The 25,228-nt window shown below is 36.2% G+C and overlaps 1 protein-coding gene across 7 annotated transcripts in view; it reads left to right on the forward strand.

Annotated features, from left to right (window-relative positions):
• The window catches only part of DST (dystonin), a 283,474-nt gene that overhangs the window by 132,913 nt on the left and 125,333 nt on the right, over positions 1 to 25,228 (forward strand). For 5 of the 7 annotated variants that reach the window (XM_031504425.2, XM_021551192.3, XM_021551193.3 and 2 more), the window contains 26 exons: positions 4,930 to 5,042; positions 5,173 to 5,279; positions 5,796 to 5,915; positions 6,246 to 6,341; positions 6,420 to 6,547; positions 9,422 to 9,515; positions 9,836 to 9,990; positions 10,832 to 11,294; positions 11,377 to 11,505; positions 11,709 to 11,786; positions 11,900 to 12,061; positions 12,156 to 12,260; positions 13,622 to 13,717; positions 14,974 to 15,099; positions 15,467 to 15,619; positions 15,874 to 16,028; positions 16,226 to 16,352; positions 16,845 to 17,028; positions 17,924 to 18,081; positions 18,406 to 18,584; positions 18,789 to 18,927; positions 19,716 to 19,909; positions 22,110 to 22,272; positions 22,958 to 23,041; positions 23,130 to 23,237; positions 23,978 to 24,076. In XM_031504425.2, the coding sequence (XP_031360285.2) occupies positions 4,930 to 5,042; positions 5,173 to 5,279; positions 5,796 to 5,915; positions 6,246 to 6,341; positions 6,420 to 6,547; positions 9,422 to 9,515; positions 9,836 to 9,990; positions 10,832 to 11,294; positions 11,377 to 11,505; positions 11,709 to 11,786; positions 11,900 to 12,061; positions 12,156 to 12,260; positions 13,622 to 13,717; positions 14,974 to 15,099; positions 15,467 to 15,619; positions 15,874 to 16,028; positions 16,226 to 16,352; positions 16,845 to 17,028; positions 17,924 to 18,081; positions 18,406 to 18,584; positions 18,789 to 18,927; positions 19,716 to 19,909; positions 22,110 to 22,272; positions 22,958 to 23,041; positions 23,130 to 23,237; positions 23,978 to 24,076 (3,715 nt within the window). The other 2 variants (XM_021551198.3, XM_021551197.3) reach the window with 2 other exon arrangements.

Consider the following 25,228-nt stretch of genomic DNA (forward strand, 5'->3'; position numbering starts at 1 on the left):
GGGTTTGATGCATTGGGATAATTTTTTTTTTATCACCATATCATGTGTGAGCCTAGAGCTTCTGAATGAGGGGGAAGTCTGTGTAATGGAAGATAGTTTTGATTCAGAGTTGACATTTTATGCCCTTTCCTCAGCATGGGGTTTTTGACACCAAGGAACCTCCTGCAGGATCTTGTGCTGTATGCCCACATTGTGGTACTTGATGCTGATGATGGAAAGGATCTGTTGCTCCCTAATGCCACAAAGTCAAACCTCCTCGCCATTTTTGAGCAGAAACTCTCCTCTTCCTTTTTAAGTAATCAGACAAGAAGCCAGGAAAATGTGGTAGGCAGAGGTTTTACCAAAGAGTACCTCTGACACCGTGATTAGATCTCCTGGTCATGACACTGTGAGAGCACAGCAAACATGGGGAATCAAGAAAAGTGTGTGGGGCACAAAGAATGGCACATGGTAGTTGAAGTCCAGCCATCATTCCTCTTGTGTTGTTGCTTCAGTCTTTCTGAAGCAGGTTCTTTGACAGGCTGTTTTGATCAAGGCTTAGATTTATACCTGGTGTGGGGACAAATTCTTTACTAAGTTCCAAAACAATGACTCTGCGGGTAAACTGGTGTAAACATGTTGGTATTGTTATAACTGTGTTAAGAGATAGGCAAATGGTTGGCCTAATTATATAGGTTAAATAATATATTTTGCTTCATCATCTCATTTGTAGAGTTCCTGGAAAAGTGATAGGGGATGCATATTTGATGAGATAAAGATAAAATTTAAGTTATACATGAGATTTTTTTTTTATTCCTTTCTTTGCAATGTTTCTGTTACTAACCAAAATCTCCAGAATTTGTGATTTTTTTTTTGTTTGTTTTTAAAATTTTTTTCTATGACTGTGTATTCTGAAATGGTCTTTCATTTGATCTAGGAATCCTTCCATCCCTAATAAAGGCATGAGTCTTTCTGGCACCTGTCGTTTTTCGTTTGTCTATGAACAATGAAAAAAGCTTAACTTCTATAGGCATTTTCTAATTACTGCACTGGAAAAGCTAATTAATGTAGTGATGTGATGCACTTCACTTATGTTTTTCTGAGAGTTCTGCTTGAAAGTCTCTATGTTAGTGTTTCAACTAAATATAAGCCAAGAATGAAATATCCTTTAATATCAGGTAGCATGCAGAGTTTTGACTGAGAAAGAATTGTGGAGATTAAACAGTTTTGATGGTTCATGTAAATAACTTCAGGCTTCTCAGCCTTCTGAATGCATTAACAGAATTTTTATGTGGAATATTACTCTGATATGTATGTTTTAGTAAAATTTAACATTGTTGTAACTTGAGCAAGTGTCATCCCAGAAGAGTGAGGAGAAGGATGTGATTTCTTTGCCATTGAAAAAGTTCAGTTAAACATATTTTTTTCTGTTTTGAGGTATCAAATCCCTTTCATATATCATATTTTATTTTATTGGGCAAATGTTATAGCTGCTAATTTGGATCTTAAACTATTTTGCTAGGTATTAAGTTCTGGCAATGAGAAAATCTACAAGTACCTAATGGTATTTATTATGCACAACTCTGATTTCAAGGAGTCTTTGCAGACCAGAAGTTTCTGCTGCTATTCAGATATTGTTCTCTTCCCTCTCTTTGTGATACTAGATATTGTTTTATTGAATTTATCATGATTTTGTCAGCTTCCTAATTCATGTTTTATTATTTACACTTTTTTTCCCATAACTTCTGATTCAAATTGTATCTAATTTCTAACACCTACACTAAGATCTCAAATGGCAGCAGCAATTTTTAAATAAATTAAATGATTAATGACTCTCAATGTGGAAGCCAAACCCTTGACTTAGGTGTGGCTGCAGCAGAAGCATCTTCTTTGCATGGAATGTTCCAACATGACTGGTGTTTGGGATGTTTATGTGTGTTTTCATGGCAAGGCCCCAGCCCACTGAAAAATCTGCTATAAGATGACTCACAGTATTATGACAGAACATTTTATGTTACTTAAAGGGCATTTAGTTTAATTTGTTCTTGATTATGCGTAAAACTACTTAATAATGCTATGCAAATTGATATAAAATATATTTAAAATACATTACAAATGACTTCTACAAAACTCATATATTTGCTCTATAGCCTTAAAAATGCATGGACAATGCTTTTAAATCTACTTCAACTACAACAATTAAATATTTATTAGAGGATACTCATCACAACTGCAATTTCAACAGTTATTTTGAGTTTAGTGGACAGGTATCTCTGCAAGCTTACAGCATGTAAAAATGGCATTTATTTCTGTTTAGAATTGCAAAAAATCCCACTATTAAACAAATGGAACAATATGGCAATCAGTGATTTCCTGAGCCATGTTTTTTGGATACATTTTTCTCAGGCAAAAAAAAAAGTCCTTTACTGAGCTCTGGGAGGTAAACTCCTTTCCCTGTGGATTTGCAATGTATCCCTCTAGTACTTGTGAAGAGGAAAGGGTGATCTGCAGAGGGGGAGGCCCCAAGCCCTAGGCAGCATGATCTTGCTGTTCTTCGTGCCAGGTGCTTTTGCATTCAGGTGATAATACTTGTCTTTTCCCTTTTGTAAGCCATCAGTGGACTTGTTCTTAGCTGTGGAGCCTTCTGTCTGCTTTAAAGAGCCAAAGACATGCACTATTAAGACAGGCATGAATGCCATCTTCTGTAGGATTTTCTTGTAGACCAAGACTTTAGATAAATATGGACCAGTTCATCTAGTTCAGTATACTATGTTCTAAGTGTATAATTAAGTGGAAATGAGAGTATTTATTGCAATTTTCCCTTGTTCTTAAAGGGAAACTGTATTATAATCCAATGCTGGTAGGAGTTGCAGGTATGGGAAAATATGTTTAAAAGGTGTGGAGGCATCTCTGCATCTCCGCATCTCTACAGAGTAGGCTCTTCAGCTGGGTGGTGAAGTTGCAGAACTGATGTAAAATGATTTATTCTGGAAGAGCAGCTGTTTTTATTGATTTTGTTACCTGTGTCGCAGTGAGAACGTTACCTCTTCTTCAACTAAATGGAAGCTTTATTTAAAGAGATTATTGTGTCAGTGTCTCTGCAGCTTGCAGCTTGTTTTCTGGGAATAGTCAAGGCTTTTACAACATGTCCTTTCATGTTCTGGAAGTTGGCAATCGAACAGGCAGTGCAAGTGATTATTCTTGGGACATTTTTATCAAATGTGAAACAAATGTAAAGAAGGCAGAAGGAAAATAATAACCTAAGCAACAGTGTTACGCTTACAAAAACCTGATTCTTTTGTCAGAACTGCTGTTAAAGCAATCTTTATTACTCATACCATCTCCATTATTGTGGCTGAAACAGGAGATGGGGGTGCTCAGTTTTCTTTTCTAATACTGTCTTATTTTTCATGGATTTTCTGTGCTGCTGAGAGCAACAGCTGATATTGGTTTCAGTGCATTGTTTTCATTGCACTGAAATTTGGAGAAGAACAGCGTGAGCTTGATCGTGCTCCCACTAAGCATATTGGAAGTGGAAAGTCCCGCTGCCTTAGGAGGATTATATTACACTGCTTACATTTTGTTATTATTAAATGTTCTTTCAAGGCATAATGGGTGCAGTCTTATTATCTGTCTTGTAGACTTGTCTTCAAAAGAGCACAAGGAACACAGTGATTCTAAATGGCTGAAAAGCAATAGATTTTTATTTACAGTGCCCTTGTAGTTAGTTCAAAGACAAAATTGTACTGAGTGTCCCAAAGTTAATACCATTTTGTTATCAAGGGAATTTAGGGTGCTGTCAAATTAATTTTGAACAATTGTATTTAACAGTTTTATTTCTATCTATTGTAATTATTTAAAACTTCTACTTGGTACAGCTAAGAAAATAGTCTCTCTAGAAGCAAAAATGAGAAAATTGAAAAACTGAATTGTTTGCCGAAAGTTGTATGCCAATTTTTTTGTTTTAGGGTTTTTTTAATAGTGAGTCTGGTTTTCAGTAGTGTAGGATTTCAGTAGCAAAGGTTTCAGACCCTTGTAGCTCTAGTTGACTTTAATGAGATGAGCTTTCAAACATGCTCAGCTTGTTTGAAAATCCCTTATTTCTTTTGGTGGACAGCTGTGAGAATTCCAAGTGCTGAAAGAGGCAAAGAGTAACACACTGAGGATCACAAAATCTAAAACGCAGCTCCTACATAGCAAACATCAAGGACAATATTGGTTTTGAAGTTTTATATTAATTTAAAACTTTAAAGTAGTGATGCTGATACAGGATAATAATTATGAGCCTTAAAAATATTTATAGGCAAGATTGGCTTAAGACAGTTATTCCCTTAAAGCAAGCATATTGTGGCTGGAAATGGAATCTAGCAGGATGACGTGTGGAGGTTTAAGTGTATAGGACTGAGAGTTACCTATAAGAGATTTGGCTCCAATGTATATCTGAAAGCAGGGCTTAAATGTGTTTGAAGACCTCTTTAAAGCTTGTGAGAAAAGATTAAAGTGATGGTTTTGAGACTAAACTTTGTTACTGTGTGGCTTCTGACACATGCTGAAGAATTTGATACAGAATGACCGAAAACTTGTGAAAGCAGTAGAAAGTAACTCCCTTCTGTAAAAGAGAAAAGTAAATTTAATCTCCTCAAGGGCAGTGGAAAGGACAAGGTGTTGAAATACAACGTCAATGCACATGAATAAATATGCATAAGAAAATAGCTGTGTATACAAGGGATGGCTGGAAACCAGCTTGTACATGAAGAGCAGAAGTTTTCTGCTGCTTGTGTTTCTCAGTTAGCAGTGGTCTCAGGTTGTTCACCTGATTTTAATGAAATTCTTTTATAATGAAAACTCTGTTGCTGTGTCTGTCCATACTCATGGTTTGATTTGCCAGTACAGCAGTAATTTAAAACTGGTAAAGAGTTGTAATCAAGTGTTGCTGTTTTTATTTGACAGGCCGGACCTGATAGACATGAATACCGTTGCTGTTCAAAGCAACCTCGCAAATTTAGAACATGCTTTTTTTGTAGCAGAAAAACTTGGTGTTGCCAGACTGCTGGATCCTGAAGGTAAGAGATTTACAGATGGCTTTGTTGCAAAACCCCCAACACTAAAATACAACCCAATCTGCCTGCAGGTTGTAGCTGTGGGCATTCTTACAACTATGTGATAAAGCACTGTTCTGTCTTGCTCTTTTAGATGTCGATGTGTCCTCACCTGATGAGAAGTCAGTAATAACTTATGTGTCATCACTTTATGATGCATTTCCCAAAGTACCAGAAGGTGGTGAAGGCATCAGTGCAAATGTAAGGAAAACAACACTTTTGTAGTGTGTGAGCTACATTAGTAAAATTCTGAATTTCAGATCCAGAATGTTAGCTAGATCTTCCATAGTGCTGTCACACTTTTCTTTGACATGGTTTTTCTAGGCTGAGATTTTAGAGTCTTTGCTATTTTATGTCATGGGCATGAAAATATTTGTGCAAAGAGCTTAACTGAAAATGATATGCCTGATTTGGAGAAAGATCAAATCAAAGTTCTAACTTTTCACTTGTGAGTTTATAAATATACCTTTCTGATTCTTACCAACCTGAAACCTATTAATCTAGAAAATAGTTTGTTTTCAGTAGAATTATTTGAGATCAAAACTGAAGACAGAAATCAGATATTTGAAAACTTTAACTGATCTTTAAAGAGCAAATAAATATTGTCTCAGGATTTCAAAAATCTATTTTCTATATATGTGAAGTCTTCAAAGCTGAAGCAGAAATGAGTTCTTGATGATTTTCACCTCTTCTGTAATCTGGGTTTTGCTTTGGCAGGATGTGGAAGTCAAATGGGTTGAATATCAGAATATGGTGAACTACCTCATGCAGTGGATCAGACACCATGTCGCGATAATGTCTGACAGAACGTTTCCCAATAATCCTGTGGAGTTGAAGGTGAGGTGTGGTGGCTTAGACAGCTTGTTGGAATTACATTTTATCTTACTGACTCAAAGCATACTTGAACGAATAACGTGCTTGTTGATTTATAAAATCATGTCAACTGTAGAACAGTACTACTCCTTAACCTTTTCAAAATATAATCAATACTTTGCTAGCATATGAACAATCAAAAGTAAATCTTTACCTTGTCACTGATTGTTTTTTGTAGAACTCTAGTTTGAAAAGTATAATGGTAAGCTTGTGAAGAATATTAGAAGAAGGTTTGGAGACTAAAGTTATATTCACTGTAAATAAAACTTGATGTTATTTTTCATGTTTCTGTAGGCACTTTACAATCAATATTTACAGTTTAAAGAAGCAGAAATTCCACCGAAGGAGACAGATAAATCAAAAATCAAACATCTGTATAAACTACTAGAGGTAAGTTTTAACATCATTGAAATGTATAGAAGTTTATTTTCTGTGGCGTAAAATAACAAGTGCATATGAATTTTTAAGGTCTGGATAGAATTTGGACGCATCAAACTTTCTCAAGGCTACCATCCAAATGATATAGAAAAAGAATGGGGAAAGCTGATTATTGCCATGCTGGAAAGAGAGAAGACCCTTCGGCCTGAAGTGGAGAGGTATGCTAGTGAATATTTGACAGACTTTGTTAATATATTTCCTGTTGTTTTAATCCATATTGAAATTTGTAAATATCTTCTTCTATGATGATGTCTTCTATGATGATGATATTATTTTTCTAGATCAAGCATTTCTGCCTTTGTTCAAGGTCTGAAATTCTCTACCTGCCTAGAGGCAGGTCCAGATATAAACAACTGTGGTGTGCTCAGAAGGTTGTGATGAACAGCATCTGTTCCTCAGATCATCAAAGCACTTAACGCACATATATGACTTTCTTTGTGCACTTAGTCAAAGTTGGCTTTATATCACTTCACTGTCTCATTCCATCTTGATTTAATATAAGGACCATCCTCATCCTTTACATGAAATGTGTATTTTTCTTGGTGCACAGCATTGTAGAGGTTTTAAAAGGTAGTGGTACTTGAGAGTAAACCAAGTGTTTAGATGTGGAACGGCATAGTAGCCTTCCATGACAGTAGGCTGTGGGATACTTTTTACGTCACTGATGACATATTAAGCATGATTAAAGTCTTGATGCATTTGAGATGGCAGTCTGAGAGCATTTTTTAAATGGTATGTCTTTTTAAGTTCTGTGGGAGACACATTTATTAATTTAAAAATCCTCTTAAAGTTAAATGATTTTTGAGGCTTCTACCTGTGGGTAGATATAGACACCTGGATCTGGATTAATTCTGCTTGACTTTATGCATCCAAAGAGACATGTAAGATCTGAATCACTTCCTAGAGAATCTTGTAGCTGACTTTCTGGTGACAACAGGGTGACCTATCTCTCTGGTTTAGGTACATGAAACTAAGTGTGAGGAATCCAGACCATTGTATAGGAAGTCCTTAGCAAGAGAGATTTCAGTCAGAGGACAAAGACAGTCAGAACCGACTAAACATGTGTCAGGCTTACAAGGGCAAGAGCATGACTGAAATGGCAGATTCAGTAGGAGGTGTTGATTCACAGCACCCAAGTGTGGAACAAGTTGCTACAGCTGTCCACACTGAGTTTTCCCTCTTATGCAGAGCAGAACATTGGAAAGCAGCAGCAGAAATACAGCCTGCTAGATCTTGTAGGTTAATCTGTCCTAACCTGCTGAAAGTAAAGTGTCTGTCTTCACCGATAGAAATTCTGTTCATACTTGTAGAAAGCAGGATTATCTTTGTTGAGAATGTGTGTAAATGACATTAGTTTATTTCTATTTTTTATATGGTCTGAGCACAGATAAACAAACATGAACCCAACTTCCTTCCCATATTTCAGGAAGGGTAAACACACTTAATGACAGGTCATATGGTGATAATCACTACATGTGGTCATGGCTGTAAAATGAGAGAGAAAGTGTCAGAAAGTGCTTCTGGTTTAGTCACCAAGTTAAAAGTATTGATTGATGTGGACCCAAGAACATAATGCATGTTTATTGCACTGGTTACCAGTGCATCTCATAATTATAAGGTGCTGATACAGCTGCTGGGGTGAAATTTGATTATGGCAAAAATGTGACTAGCCAATACTGAAACCTGGTGAGTAGTAAAAGTTTGCTTGCATGTCTGTCAAATACATCTCTAAGTATCAGCACAAACAATGTGTGGTCAGATTGGTATATGGGATCAAAATTAATATGGTGTCAATGAGGAGAGTGCCAAACTGAGCTCTAGTTTGCAAAACTAGCAGAGTTTTGCATTGCTGCAGGGGTGTGTCTGTGCCTTTGCTGAGCTCTGCTGAGTAGTCACCTTATGGGATGGGTGTGGTTGTTCAGGAATTCTAAAAGCAGAAAGTGAAATACTGAAAAAATCACCCCAGCCCAAAATCTGAGTTAAAAAGTAAACTTGAAAGCAGTGATCAGATTTTTCTTACTTATTTTCTGGTTAAAACAGCTGGAAGAATTTGGCTGTGAATGTGGAAGAAGATGAAGGGCAATTTTTAGGAGCACAGTGTAGTGGGACAGGGCAGTTAGTGAAGATGCATGCTTGGACAGCGCAGGAATGACAGTAGGTTGGATGGTGTATAGGTGTCTCAGATTATATTGTAATGAGTTGATTGACCCTGGTACTCCCCCAGTTTTATTGTGCTGTCCTATTTGAATGAAAGGAGTCAGCCCAGCCTGGAAGTTATTTGTACTCTACTGTCGAGTGTGGATTTCTCCCTTCTCTCCTTTTTGAAACTTTCCATTGAAGAGTCCGAGAGACACCGCAAAGAGTTCTTTTAGTTTGTACTTGGTTTATAGCTATTTAGTGACACTTAAATAAAATATTTGGTGTGTCTGTTTCCTAGAGACGCCCCATTGTTGCTGCCTAGTCTGTACTTGCAGAACTTTAATGCAAGGTAGGGAAGCCAAAAGTAAGGTAGCGTACATAGCCCCAGGTAAAATCCTTTGAAGAGCTGGCAGAATATTAATTGCTGGGTTTTAAATGTGCACACTGAAGCCTATATAAAGGAGGAGTCTAGGTGTTTCAAAAGCCAGTAGTGGAATTTCATCCCTAGAAGCTGTACATTTTGCAGGAATTTTATTTTCATTTTTCAGCAAATGCAAACAGCCAGAAGATCTGTGCTCTGGGTGTAAAGATGAATAGCAGTAGTTACAGCTACCATAGCAGTGATTCGCTGTTTAGCAACAGCACTAGTACTCGAACCAGCGTTGACTCTAATGAGAATTTCCTTTCTGTTAATTGTGGTCCCACGCTGATTAAATCTTGTATAAGCTTTGGTAATGGAACCTTAGAAGGGAACAGGTAACTGGCATATGCATTTGTGCTTTGTGGTAGATGCTGTTGATTCATTTGTTTGTTTTTAAAGTCATGCAACATGATTGTAAATAGAAATAACATAGTAATTATTTATTTTCCTGAAATGCTTTGGCATCATCTAGACTGGAAATGCTGCAGCAAATTGCGAACAGAATTCAGCGGGACAGCCGGAACTGTGAAGACAAACTGATACTTGCCCGGAATGCTCTGCAGTCTGTAAGTCAGTCGGTGATTTTACTTGTCTGTATTCATAAATTTATAGAAGTTGAATGGCAAAAATTTCTTAAGGGCTTATGAGGGCAACCCTAATAGCTGCTACATTTATTTTCTTTGTACTGTTCGAGGTAGCATGTCTTCAAAAAATTCCACAAATTGCCTAGAGTGTGTTCTCTTACATTTTTGTTCTGTAGTTAATTAAATGCTTCACAATTTTTTCAAGGTAAAAGTAAGTTTTTGGGTGAAAAGAAAAGAAGTCTTAGAGCTGATATCTCTTTGAGTTTAGCTGCAAGGCTTATGACTTTCTCTTCTCTATTAAGGACACCAAGCGATTGGAGTCAGGGCTCCAGTTCCAACATGAAGCAGAGATAGCTGGGTATCTTCTTGAATCTGAGAATCTTCTCCGCCAGCAAGTGATTGATGCCCAAATTCTTATTGATGGAAAATACTATCAAGCAGATCAGCTTGTTCAAAGGTACTTTACAGTATATTTATATGAATAAGTAAATGTCCCAAATATAGATTCCCATTATGGAAAAAATTTTCAGTTCTTTATAACTATGCATAAACTTCATGGTCTGTCACTGGGCACCCAAATATCAGATATTCTGGTGGGTGCATTGCCCACAAATGTTGAAGATAACAGGAGCTATTTGTACTAATGAAAATGATGTCAACCCCGGACATGACTTAATGTTTAATGTTTACTAAATATCTGTATGTAAAGATGTTAGCTTGTTTAATTGCACATAAACCACATTTAGAATTTACTAACCTAGATTTTTTAAATAGAGGTGAGATTTCTGGTGACAGCTGTAGATGTATTAATGGGTAATAAGTGCGGTAACATTACGTTATGTGTGGCACTGTGTACAGAGTTGGCAGAAAGAAGCATTTAAACTGCATAATTCTGTTTTATGAAAAGTGGCTCCAAAGTTTTTTTGGGATTCATCCTTGGACTGATTGAGATGAAGTGCATAACTCCTTGGCAGTGAACTGCAGGTGTTTTATCTACTGCAACATGTAGTGTCTTGTAAGCTTTCTGGTTTGTTGATTGTTCCCTGGAATTGTGCATAGTGCGTGTTAGTGCATATACCATTTTTTCAGTCTTTGCTTGATTTCTGCATTTATTACCTGTATAGAACTATAAGCTGATATTCCCTGTACTTTCTAATAAAAATATTTGTTTATAATATTTAAGTGTAACTAGAGTGTAAGACATAATGTGAGCTCATATCACGATTCAGTTGATCATGATAAACCTTAATCATAATAATTAATTGTTTGGTTTTTTTTTTTTAATTTTTATTTAATAGAGTTGCAAAACTTCGTGATGACCTGATGGCCATACGGACCGAATGTTCTTCCGTGTACAACAAGGGGCACGGGTTGACCACAGAGCAGACAAAACTGATGATATCAGGAATAACTGAAAGCTTAAACTCAGGATTTACAACAAACCTAACACCTGAATTAAATGCTGCAATGACACAAGGTTTAACACCTACTTTGACTTCTTCCAGTTTGACATCTGGCCTCTCATCAGGTCTTACATCCAGACTGACACCAACCATCACTCCCGCTTACCCATCAGGCATCCCACCACGGTTAATTCAGAGCTATGTGACAGGAGTGGACAGTGGGACTCTGCAAACACTCAAACTGATGCAAATCAGAAAACCTCTTATGAAATCAGCTTTTGTGGATCAGAATTTGACAGAAGAAGAGGTGAACATGAAGTTTGTCCAGGACCTATTGAGCTGGGTGGAAGAAATGCAGGTAGCAATTTTTGCAGAAACAGTCCACTTTTAATGATTTGCTTTTTATAGATCATGGCTAATCTTTTCTTCCTGTTTGTAAGGTTCAACTTGATCGAGCAGAGTGGGGTTCAGATTTGCCAAGTGTTGAAAGCCATTTAGAAAATCACAAAAATGTCCACAAAGCTATTGAGGAATTTGAATCCAGCCTTAAAGAAGCCAAAATGAGTGAGGTACTGCACCATGTTCTTTATTTCTTTGAATACTTTCTTACTGAGTGATGCATAAACTAATATTTAATTTTAGAACGGTGTTTGGATTTCACAGTTTTACCTTTATTTCTGATCTCTACATGACTTACGGTGAAATCAGAAGATCTAATGGTTCAACATATCTAACCTTTTTATTGTCTTTTGATCTCATGTACCATATACAGATCCAAATGACTGCCCCTCTTAAACTCACTTATGCAGAAAAACTGCACAAACTGGAGAGTCAGTATTCAAAACTCTTGGTAAGTTAACCATACCTCTTCCATGTTCAGCTTTTCAGTGTGTATAATTTCTGATAAGGGATGAGCTTTAAATTCTGATTATTTTGGATCTTCTTCTTTTCCTTTCAATAAAGAACACCTCAAGAAATCAAGAAAGGCATCTGGATACTCTTCACAATTTTGTGTCTCGTGCTACTAGAGAGTTGATATGGCTGAATGAAAAGGAAGAGGAAGAGGTTGCATATGACTGGAGTGAAAGAAACCCCAATATAACAAGAAAAAAGGAATACCATGCAGTATGTATTGCTAATGTAATCTAGAGGGAGTTATTAAATTATTTTTAATAATTAGATAGACTTCTAAAACTTTTTTCTTTTTGTCTGAAAAAAGGAATTAATGAGAGAACTTGATGAAAAAGAAGAAGTAATTAAATCAGTACAAGAAATAGCTGAGCAATTGCTTCTTGAAAACCACCCAGCCAGGCTAACCATTGAGGTAAGTTAGTAAAACCAGCACCAAAACAGGAAAAGTTTTGGTATTTAAAAGAGCTGAATTTTGGAGGAAAAGGGGAAAAAGAAGGCAAATGTAGAGAAAATTAAACAAGACTCTAAATTAAAGTGTCCTTCTAAAATTTCCTCTTCAGCATCTCTTTGTGTTTATCTTCCAGTTTCAGAAAAGTAAAACTGCTTTTATAAAGTTATGGTTAAACCTTGGGTTGCTTAGGTGAAATCTCCTGAAACTCCAGGAGTTGGTCTGTAGAAATGTTTCTGCTCATACAACTTCTAGAGCTGTCGATACAAATTGCATTGACAGACTGAGGGCACAGAACAGTCCTTATGTGGTTTCTTTCCTGTTGGATTGAAAGAAATTTTAGTAAGAGCCTTTGTCATCCCTTACTGTATGTGCAGGTTCCTTGTACGATTTAGGGTTGGTTTCATAACTTACTTGTTAGTGAATTATGCAACTTGTTTGGATTGTAAAAATCTGAACAGGTGATATGATTTACTTCAGGATTGAATCTAGTTCTATGTTATATATGTAAACAATTTACAGAAAAAAATATTGTAGCTATTGTAGGGTCATAACAGATTTTCAAAAGAGAATGTAAAACAATTTTCCTGTGGACCTTCAAGGAAAGAGTAGATACAGACAGTAAGTGGGAAAGACTGAAACAATAAAAAGCTGTTTTATCATAGAAGAATAAAAAAAGTCAGAGGGAATGTATTTTTATTGTTCTTCAGTTGTGTAAGTTTGCATGTGCAAAAATGGGAAACATGAAGAAAACCCCTCCCTTCCTTCCTTTTCATGATATCTACTTTGAATAATAAATGACTTTTTTTGTAACGTGGGCAATTCTATTCTTTAAAACTATAGGCTGTTCTAATGGGCTCTTACTGATGTAGTGTAAAAATACACTGAAAATGCCTGTTAATAAACCAGGCCATCGCAGTCACGATGACTGTGCAGGTTATGCTGTCCCCAATGATGCTATATTGGGATATTTATAAAAATATCTTCAAAAAAATTATCCTTTTCTACTGAGCAATGTCTGCATTAATGCATCAATTTGAAATTCCTGGAAGACGATGGAAAAGCTGTTTAGAAGGGGGGATGCCAGGAGCCGAACGCCGGGATCGGGGGTGATTTCCCGCAGGCGGCAGCGCCCCCTGCTGGCGCGGGCGCGCGCGGCTCCTGGCGCCCGGAGCCGGGCATCGCTTTCCCTTGCTGCAGGGTGAGGTGGTCAGGTTTTAGTTGTTTGTGTTTGCTGCATTACTTTTGTGTTTCCTAAATTCTGTAACGGTGTGCAAGTTTTAGTTTTCATTTCCATTTGTGAAATATGTCTCTCTTCCTTAAAGGCCTACAGAGCTGCAATGCAGACACAATGGAGCTGGATTCTTCAGCTCTGCCACTGTGTTGAACAGCATTTGAGAGAAAATGCTGCATATTTTGAGGTAAGAAAGTAAATCAATCAGAATACAAATTATTTTAAGTTTTGTTGATAGTCAGAAAGTACCAACAACACCTCTAGTTGTAATTGTAGAATTGACATTTGTCTTGTACAATCAATCACTAGATGATAAGCCATGCTCCCACATTGTTGCCACAACTTAATTTCTTCATTCCAGTTATGTCAGTTCACAGCAGATGAAATCTGGCCTGAGATTTTTTAAGTGCCTGTCATGCGCAACTGCTGTCAATGGAGATTCTGCCGATGATGTGGCATGGAGGGTGGTTAATGATGGCCATGGGAGAACATACTGTAGATGGTTATTCCAGGACTACTCAAAGCAAAATGGAATGTGCAGCATTAATAATAAGCACAGCAAAGAACACCCTGACAGCAGACACATCCCATGAAACACCCATCTGACTATCTCATTGTCACCCATTTATATACTCAGCAAATTATGAAATTACTTGCATGAACATGATAGAGGAGTTTTTTTGCTAGTTTTGTTTGGTTGGTTTTAAATCTACTAATTTAAAATATTTAAATTATAAGGGTGAGTCCTTAGTGTCTTCTGGGTTGTGTGGTTGAGGAGAGAGGGAGGTGATGAAAGGGTGAGATGCCTTTGGACTGAGAAGGATGAGATCCCAAATTTAGGAATTGGACACTGGAGAAGACAAAGCAATTTGAGCTCATTGTTACAGGAAGAAGAAACTGGACTTCTGGATTTAAGAAGGGGGCTTAAAGGAGAAAATGGGATTTTCTTTCCCAGTTGTGCCTATCCAAGACCCTTGTTTAGGTGTGCAGATACCCTTGCAGAATTGCCAAGTGTGGCACTCATTTCCCTTCCTGAACAAAACATTTGTGTCAGCTGTGATACGTGGATTTTGCAGCTGGTTTCTGTAGTTTGTAGGATTTGTCTGTGCTTTCTGTGTGAAAGTAATTCTAATTCCAAGCAAAACAAGATTGGCTTAATAAAATTTTTTCATTGCAGGAATGGTCATTAACTGTAGGTTCAATAACTGCAGAATTAATTTTGTGTGTAGTGTGTACTGAGAATAACTGGTGTTAGCAGTAATTGTGTACCTTTTTGAAGAATACACTTAGACATGGGATCATGAGTAGCTGAGTGTGGTGCAATGATCACTTCAAGTGATGAGAAAAGATTGTTTTAAAATACAGCACTTGAAATCTTCAGTGTAGCTGATTCTGCATTTTTTAGTTTGTTTAATAATAACCCAGATAATTATTTTATCCTAGTTTTTCAGCGATGCCAAAGAAGCCATGGAATATTTGAAGAATTTAAAAGATACCATATACCGAAAATACAGTTGTGATAGATCAAGCAGTCTTCATAGGCTGGAAGACCTTGTCCAGGAGTCTATGGTAAGATCTTTAGTAGGATCCAATAACCAGGAGCTACAATGAAACAAGAAATGTCTAGATTATGGTGGGATATAAAACATGTTAAGATTGTTCATTTGAAGTAAAGGAAAAAATGCTGTTTTTCTCAGAACTTATAAATAAATTGTGATTTTTCATAACTTTAAAACACAGTTTTATTTTTTCATATTTACAATATCAGCTATATGAAGATAGTGGCTTCAGAAAGAGACTTTGTTTTCGTAAAATGTGTTACTTTTACGAAACACAGTAGAAGGAGTCAGGGACCAAAAAAAGCATAACAGGTTCAAAAAGGCAGTACTGTATTCTGGACATCTCTGTTGATGTATTCTTTTCTTAACTGTTCTAGGAAGAAAAAGAACAACTCTTGCAGTATAAGAGCACAGTAGCAGGCCTTGTGGGAAGAGCAAAGGCAATAATTCAGCTGAAGCCAAGGAACCCTGACTGTGTACTCAAAACATCCATTCCAATTAAAGCCATCTGTGACTATAGACAAATTGAGGTTAGAAACAAAAATTTCCTCAAACTTATTACAGATGTAAGAATTCAGCTGAAGTTTAATTAATTACGATGTTCCTGGAGAAAGCTGGGTGGTAAATTTCTTCCACCCTAGTAAACAAGAGCAAATCTTTTGGTTGGAACATTGGTTTTGTTGTTCTGTTGCCTTATTTGTTGACAGCATTAGCAGAAGTGCTTTGTACAATTATTTTGTAATGCTTGGCTCATCAAATGATTCTGCTTTTCTGTTAATATTAGATAACTATTTACAAGGATGATGAGTGTGTATTAGCAAACAACTCCCATCGTGCTAAATGGAAAGTCATTAGCCCAAGTGGTAATGAGGCCATGGTTCCATCTGTATGCTTTACAGTTCCTCCACCAAACAAGGAAGCAATAGATACAGCCAACAGGTAGGGACAAAGTAAAACTACCTATTTTCTATTAACATCTACTTACATGACACTAGGATTAAAAGACTAGCCCACTGGTTTTTTTTTTGGTTGTGTTTTTTTTTTCCCTTGCGGGGGGGTGGGCGGGGGTTGTTTCTCCTCCCCACCCCTATTATCTTTTATTACCCTGATCTGAAGTTGGCATTTTTTTGTTTCAGGATTGAGCAGCAATTTCAGAATGTTCTGGCCCTTTGGCATGAGTCACATGTAAACATGAAAAGTGTGGTGTCCTGGCATTACCTGACAAATGAAATTGAAGTTGTTCGAGCTGGCAATGTTGCCTCGGTAAGTGAGGCAACGTTATGACAAGGAATGGCTCTTAACCATTTACTAGGAAGTCATAGGATGACTAAAACTGTGTGAGATCACAAACTGTTGCAAACAATATTTGTAATACCCAAAATGGCACTTTCCTACCCAATTGATTGCTGTTACTGTTGGAAGAGGAACCTGAAATAATTTTTGAGGTGTCCCAACTTGTCCTCGCTATTGTTTGTTGCTGCATGGCATTAGATGGGAGAAATTAAGTCTGATGTAGGCTTGGTTTAACGGAGGCCTTTACTGATGTGAAAGATGGAAAAGGATTTTATGTTGAGTGTAAATTATCAGCTGTCAGGTAGACTCCAGCTAAGGAACAGTGAGCTTTCAGAACCTCAATTCTTTGACTTTACCATGTTAGTAATTGATCAGTATTGCTTTTTGATAAAAAGACATCACAGGAGCTGTGTGAGAGATGCCCCATTGCTGACTGTGCTTTGGGTCTATAATCTGTTGCAGATAAAGACAATGCTGCCAGGTGAACATCAACAGGTTCTAAGCAATTTACAGTCCCGCTTTGATGATTTTGTGGAAGACAGCCAGGAGTCCAAAATCTTTACAAGCTCTGATACAGCACAGCTGGAAAGGGAAGTTAATGTTTGCAAGCAATACTATCAAGAGCTTCTGAAGTCTGCAGAAAGAGGTAAAACTTAGTTTAAAAATGTAGAAAGATGTCCTTAGAGAGAGATTTTGTCCTTGATCTTAAGATCTCTTTTATCATGATGATATTGTTACTGGCTGTGTTCTTTTGGACAGAATAATTTTAACAACGTGTGCAATTCCATTGTATAGAAGATCTTAATTTTTTTAAACTTTGTATATATTAAGCTGTATAAAAATATTAATGTATTACATAATACAGGGAATGCTACAAAAAATTTTACACCTAAAAATTTATTATGTGCTTTACAGCTCACTGCTTAGTCCTGCGTTCCTTGTTTCTGAATGCTGGAAAAACAACTTGATTATTGTGTTGAGTTCGTAACAAAGTCAGAACTTTTTTCCCCTGTTAAGGCAAAGAAAACATCCTGGATACTTTGCTGGCTCCTCAGTTACTGCTGTCTTAACTCCAGTTAACACTGTATTAATACAGTGAGAACAGAAAGCTTAAAATAGCTCTTCTGATTCACTGTTGAGTAGTAGATGATACAGTAGTGCAAAGCTGATTACTTCATTAGCAAAGATCACTAAACTTCAGGAAAGATGTGGTGGCCTGTGCATCTGAAAGAGGATTTATGTCCCTGATACCACTGATTAAAAGAATCAGTCACTGAATTTAGCCATGTCATCATAGAGGTAATTCCTATGCAGAATGATCAGAGATAGTAATTTTTCATGTGTGAGGAGATAATTTAATAAAAACTAAAATTAAGAGTTCCTAAGATTTGCCTTATAACCAAAATTTCAAGGGAAACTGATGGCATTTTGGCCAGTCACGAAAACACCTCTAGAGCAATGACTTTACAAAGTATGAGAAGTTATAGTGAAAATGACATGGTGACTTTGCTAGCTAACATATGTCTTAATTCTTTCAACAGAGGAGCAGGAAGAATCTATTTATAATCTGTACATCTCTGAAGTCAGAAATATCAGACTACGACTGGAGAGTTGTGAGGAGCGGTTAATACGGCAGATCCGGACACCAATGGAGAGGGATGATGTACATGAAAATGTGCTTAGGATTTCAGAGCAAGAGGTGAGTCTTTGAGAAAGTCTGTTTTACATAGAAAAGGTTGTATTTAAAAAAAAAAAAAAAATCCTGACTTTTGAGTGTAAGCCAGGATGGTTTGAGTGTAACTTGAAAAGAGGAGTCAAGTATTTAGCTTGTGTTTGTGAGCAAAAAAGATGCTGATCAATGGTATCTCCATTAGTTTGCCTATTACACATATTTCTCTTCAATTTTTCTCAACGGTGTCATCAAAGAAGTAAAGGAGGGCAGACCTGTACTCGTAGTGGTATGTAAAGTATATATCAGGTTGATGTAGGATGAAAGCACTATCAATCACCTTTCATTTTACAGAAACTGAAGAAAGAACTGGATCGACTCAAGGATGACTTGGGAGTCATTACAGATAAATGTGAAGAGTTTTTCAGTCAAGCTGCTGGTTCCCCTTCAGTCCCTACTCTGCGCTCTGAACTCAATGTTGTTATACAAAACATGAACCAAGTTTACTCCATGTCTTCCATTTTCATAGATAAGTATGTACCAGGCTGTCTTCCATCACCCATGCTTTAGTTTACAGTTTTCTCTTAAATTGAAACTATTAGTATGAATAATACTGATCAAGGAAAAAGGAGTTAACATTGTATAAAGGGGTACCCTATGACATGAAAAGTCTGAAAAACACAAATGTTTTGAGTGTTGGTATTGATGGTTCAGTTAACAGAGGGTCTGTTTTTCAGATTAAAAACTATCAATTTGGTGCTGACGAACACCCAAACAGCAGAATCATTAGTAAAACACTATGAAACTAAGTTGTGTGAAGAAGAGGCAGTAACGGCTGACAAAAACAATATTGAAAATCTGATGGGTACATTAAAGGTAAGAGCTGCTGGTGCCTTTTCATGGGCAAATCAAAAAAATAAGACAAAAGCTGTTTTGTGACACCTGATTTTGTTGTACTTCACTCTACAGTGTATCAAACACTGGCTTGTATATTTAGTTTTAGGTGGTATTAGAATTGACATTTCAGAAAAAACTGGCAGTTTTGGAGCATTAGGATTTGGATAGGTTGAAAGCATGTTCCTGGTGTAGCAAAATGCATTGAAGTATCTGAACTTGAAAAAGTAGCACTTGTTAATGCTGCAGTAAGATTTTCATTGCTCTTCAGAAGGTAGCATATACTTAGGGTAACATAAACATATATTTATGTTATGTAAATTTGGCCACAATAACATTCTTTCTACTGCTTCGGTGTTCTAATCAGGGATTCTTAGGAAGTTTGGCACATATCTTTGAGAAATGGAAAGATTGAAGCTCAGCATTTTTTGTTTGCAATATCAAAATTAGTTATATACCGCAAATTATGAGTAATGCTTTATTGCAAAATAGAATGATTGGCATCTGCCTAATAATTTTTTTGAAAGCTTCTAAGTGAGTGTGTTCATTTGATCTCTGTGTTGTGGGGATTGCTGTTACTTAGAATTATTTTGCAGTTATTGCTTCAGGCCCATTCTAGTGCCACTTGAGTATTTGAGCAAGCAGAAGTAAAATATTAATTGAAATATTTTTATTAATTCATTTATACAGCATACCTATGTAAAATACTAATTTATAAAATAGTGTAATAATTTAGGAGTTATTTACAACTTTTTTTTATCACCTACTAGCAATGGAGATCAGAAGTAGATGAGAAAAGACAAACATTCCATGCTTTAGAGGATGAACTGCAGAAGGCAAAGATGATCAGTGATCAGATGTTTAAAATGCACAAGGAACGTGATCTTGACTTTGACTGGCACAAAGAAAAAGTTGATCAGTTGGCTGAAAGGTGGCAAAATGTTCATTCTCAAATTGAAAATAGGTTTGTATTACTTTTAATTATAGTTTGTTCATGTTTTATACTTTTTTTTTTCTTTCTGAGGAAAAGCAATCAGAAATGAATATTAAAACAGGTCTGAATAGTTTTCTGAACTGTTTTTGGAATGTGCTGGAATGAAGACCTTTATTGTGCTATTGACAACATTGCCTTAGTTTTCCACTGGAAATGTTTGTGACCTCTAAGTTCCAAAAGATGAGCAACATACAAAAACTTAATACTTACTGATACACAGTGGAGATAAATTGTCATTTTTCTTTAAAAAAACTAAACCTGCAGAAATGGCTGGCAGTCCTATGGAAATAGGATCTGTTTCTCCACAATATTAGTTCTGATGGGCTAAATTGATGTGCTGATTCATCAGTTGTGATTGGATTCATGTTAATTTGCTTTGAATTACTCAGGTGTTAAGTCTGGAAGTTCCAAGCTTCCATTGACTTCTGTGATAATTTTTGGTGCAATAACTTTTTGGTGAAGTGCCTTTTGTTTTTTTAAATATTCAGTAGAGATAGTGCTCTAAATTTAGCCCTTTATTGTCAAGTTGATGATGCAGCAGAACACATCTACTTGTATTTCTGAAGATGTCCATACATTAAATTCCTGGAAATGCTTTTTTCTTCAGTCTCTACAGTCCTGTTTCCTGTATGTAAAGGAAGCAGAACTGTAGAGACTAAAGAAAAAAGTATGGGCAAATGTTGAGGTACTGTGCAGTCTAAACTTATTTCCTTTCAAAAGTACTTTAGTTTGTCATTATAGATTACCTGAACAAGAACATTGAAAATGGTGCTGTTGATGTAGAAGTCACACAGAAACTTGTTGCATTTTTTTCCTCCTTTTCTAAGGAGTGAATATACATTCAGGTGCAATATTGAAATTACTCACTTGTAATTAACTAGTTTATTTGTGTCTAACATTGCTGGAAGTTAGAAAGGAGATGGGAAAAAGGCCACTCATTTAAAGAATAGCTAGCTTAGCTGATTTTTCATCAGTTGTTAGTGTGACATAATTTAAATGATTAAACAGTAGTTTTATGAAGTAGTGAAGTGTTCTTATTTCTTCAAGAGAGTAAGCATGAAGCACATACTCTACTGCCAGGACCGTATGCTTTCTGCAAATATCTCTGCTTCTTCCCATCAACTTGACACTGATAATCATTATACAAAACATATGTACAAATATTGGCTGCAGTTATGATCCTTTCTCTTTTTCATGGTTATGTACAAATACTGGCTGCAGTTATCATGATCCTTTCTCTTTTTCATGGTTATTAGCTTTAAAATATGCTTAAGTATGAAATCTGAGTGAAAAAAAATTCCTTTGCTCTTTTTTCATCCCCTTTTGGCATCTTAAGAGCAGCACTACAGCAATTCAAAGTATTCATTCCAAGTTGAACTGTAAAAGGTTGTATATTTCTGTTCATTCTGCAGTGTTAAGTGATCATATTTATATGATCTTTTAAGTAGAATCATAGAATATATTGAGTTAGACTTGATGATCCTTGTGGGTTCCTTCTAACTCCTGGCTCTGCACAGAGCAACCACCAAAATCACACCATGATAACAAGAAACAGTATAAGGATCATGAAAGAAAAATTGTCGGTATCTCCCTCAGTATGGAAATTACTTTAAAGAAATACATAGACCTCTCTTTTTAGGTCAAAAACATGATTTAAAATTAGAAGTATATGTTCAATTTCTTTTGCACATTAGGATATTTACAGTCTTCAGTTTTAGTGTAACTCTTGCTTTTTTGTGGGAAGCATGGAGAGTATGGTGAATCACCACTTGACTCCAGCATGGCACACTCCTCCTTGATTCATAGGTCACATTTTAAATACTCTCACTCCTTTTAACAAAGCTGATTTCTGTAGAAGAGCCCTCCCTCTTTCCTGGTGTTGCCAGTGCTCCTGGAGTTTAAAGCAGTCAAACAGGCTAATGTGGGATATATAGAGTTTCTTGTGTGGTAGGATCTCTCCTGGACAGGAAAGCGTTCATCAAGCTGGGAGCCCTAGTGTTTGAGAAATGAATTTGATGTTTAATTAGTGTCACACTAGTATGTTTATAATGTGAACTGTAACAGAGCTAAGGCATTTGAACCCTTTAAAACTGTATTTGCTTTAGTGTTTTATTTTTTGTCTTTAATAATTGTCTTCTCCCCTTTGATATGTCTTCTAAAATAAAATCAGGTTGCGTGACTTAGAAGGAATTAATAAATCTCTGAAGTATTATAAAGATACTTACAATTCTTTGGACACTTGGATTCAACAAGTGGAAGATACTCAGCGAAAGATTCAAGAAATACATCCTGAAAATAGCAAAGCATTGGCTAAGCAATTGAACCAACATAAGGTATGAAAGGGATGTCACTGTGGCAAACCACTGTGGTAAGCACTGACCAAAGAAGTACAATATCAGTGATCTCAATATTGTTTATTAATATGAGGGGCTTATATCCATCAGCCCTTACTGTAAAGCTCCAAGTAATCACCAAATTTTATGATTTTGTCTTTATAGTGTAGCCATGAATATATCACCCAGTGACAATTGTCACTGTTTTATAGACCAGACTGTTTGGTCCTCAAGTGTGCAAAAACATCAAAACTTTAAAACTTCTGGACTTGCCTTACCACATAATTTCATATTCAGTACTGCTTTTTTTATGGATGTAAAAATATTTTCATGGAAGCAGAGCTAAACTCAATATGTGGCTATTGCAAGAAGGAAATGCAGCATAAATAGACAGGATAATAAATTATATGCATGAAATGATATATTCTTGATTTGATTTAAAGTTAATTCACCAACTATTAACCTGGCAGGTTTTTTCACTACTTCTGTACTGTAAATCTGATGAAGCTGAGGATGTAGGCTTGAGCATAATTACTTGTACACCTATGGATAGGAGCATATTAGATAAAATAGATGTTAACAAACCAGCTATTTATGTTAGATAATGTTTGATAAAGTAGAAATGTTAATTATAATGGTAATAAAATAACTTTTTAAGATGAAAATGTACTTTCATATTTTACAGATGCTGGTTTCTGAGATTGAAATGAAACAAAGCAAAATAGATGAATGCCAGAAGTATTCAGAACAATACTCAGCTGCTGTGAAGGTAACAATAACATTACACTTATAGTCCTACCTTTTAGTGTTGGTATCATGTGTAATGCCAATGATTTTGTGTATTTTCTCTTGTACAGGACTATGAGTTGCAGACTATGACCTACAGAGCTATGGTTGACTCGCAGCAAAAATCTCCAGTTAAGCGCCGAAGAATGCAAAGCTCATCAGACTTCATTATTCAAGAGGTAAATGGATTTCTTATGACATGCAGGAAAATGTGAGTCTTTGTTTAAAACATAACAAACACAAGAATTCTGTTTTGGATTTACTAATGATTAAATATGATAATCCAAGAAAGATTTTTTTTTTCCCTATAGATACACAGTATAGCAAATATTCTCTTGTTCCTTATGCTACATTTTGGTAGCAAGACAGTATAATGCAGCTGATTAAAAAAAGTCACCCAAATTATAGAAAGCTGTATGAGAACCGTGCCTCACTAAAATTATTTAGAACGACTTTGGGACTGTATCTTGATCACAGTAAACAAGAAGTTCATCTTGACCATAGTAAAGCCTACTGAATCCGGACACTTTGACAGATTCTAAGGCAGATCAGCCTCATTTGGGTGAGAAAGATAAATCTGTTTCCCTGCTACCTGTTAGAGAGAGGAATAGTGACAAGCATGGCTTGCCCCTCCTGAAACCTTTTCTTAGAGGGTGAAGAATCATGTGACTGTGAAGTCAAAACATTGTCTTGTGTTTCTTCTTCTTATGGAGCTGCTCATAGATCCTTTGGATATATTTGTTCAAGTGCACCTTGTTGACAGCATTGAATTTTGGAATCAAAATTAGAACTTTGGATTCCACAATTGTAATTTTGAAATCAAAGTCAGGATAGGTTCTAGAGCAGTGTCTGTCACTTCTTTCAAGCTTAATGGGAGTGTTTACCTCTGACACCTACCCCTCCCTTTGTTTCTCTACAGTTCATGGATCTACGGACTCGGTACACTGCCTTAGTGACCTTGATGACCCAGTACATTAAATTTGCAGGTGATTCTTTGAAAAGACTGGAGGAGGAAGAGGTAGGTCATCCTCTGGCAGTCAACTAAGCAACAAGAACATCTAGGCAAACAAAGAGTAATATACCTGTTGGAATAATTCACAAAGTTACCAGCAGATGTAGAAAACTAAAATTTCTTATGTAGTGCACATTGTATAGGAATGTAGCAGTGTTAGCACTGTTATCATTCAGATAAACAAAATCCTGTACCATCCATACATTTTACCAGCATACCATACGTTTTACCACTTAACAACCAACAAGTTCTTTCAACAGGGAGATGATTGATTTCTGAAGTTAGTTTGATCTGTCCAGTTATTTTTTTCCTTCAGCCTTTCTACTGTATTGATTCCTTGGGGTCAAACACCATTTATTTATGCTTAGAAATGGATCTTACTAGCAACAGTAGGTTATTGAAATTAGGCAGACAAGTTACTCAAAATACACGCTTGCTGCAGAACAAACCTTCCAAATAATTGAGAGGGGAAAAAAACCTTCTAAATTTTTAACTTTCTTTTGAAAACTCTCTCAGAAGGAGATTATTTAGTCATTCTTTAGGACTACATTGTGATAGTATAAATGAATAAAATTGGACAACACTACCATATAGGCATAAATTTTATTTTTATTGTTAAAGAAAAAAACAGTTCTTAATGTTATATAATTCTGGTGCTGATTTTGTCTTCATTGGCTTTTCTTGCTATTGAATACCTCTGAACCAACACTAACAACAGCATGTATCTTTGGGCATCATCAAGTGGTGGAGCAAACTGATGGAAATACATGATGTTTGTTGATAAGCAGCCATTGTAACTGAGGATTTAGTATGACTTATAGTGATAATGGCATTGAGGATAAAAAGTCAGTTAAAGAACAAGGCTCAAGAATTCTGTGAATGTCAGTAAACTTCACATTCTTCAAGAACAAGTGGAATCTTTCAAAATATTTAGAGTTTCAGTCTGCTCTGAGTTTCCAGGGTTGCTTTTTTTTTTTTTAAATCAAGTACCTCCCCATCTTCCTTCCTCCTCTACCCCCTGTCGGCCTTCTAAATCTTTGGTAGCACCTTTGAAGATAACTAAGCAAGTTTCCAGTCTAAAAATAATATAATTTTTTTTCTTATTAATTAGGGTAGCAAATCAGAAAAAGAATAATCTTTTTCAAAAGAGGAATGAGA

This window comes from Lonchura striata, chromosome 3 (assembly GCF_046129695.1).
Source record: "Lonchura striata isolate bLonStr1 chromosome 3, bLonStr1.mat, whole genome shotgun sequence".
Lineage (NCBI taxonomy): Eukaryota > Metazoa > Chordata > Aves > Passeriformes > Estrildidae > Lonchura > Lonchura striata.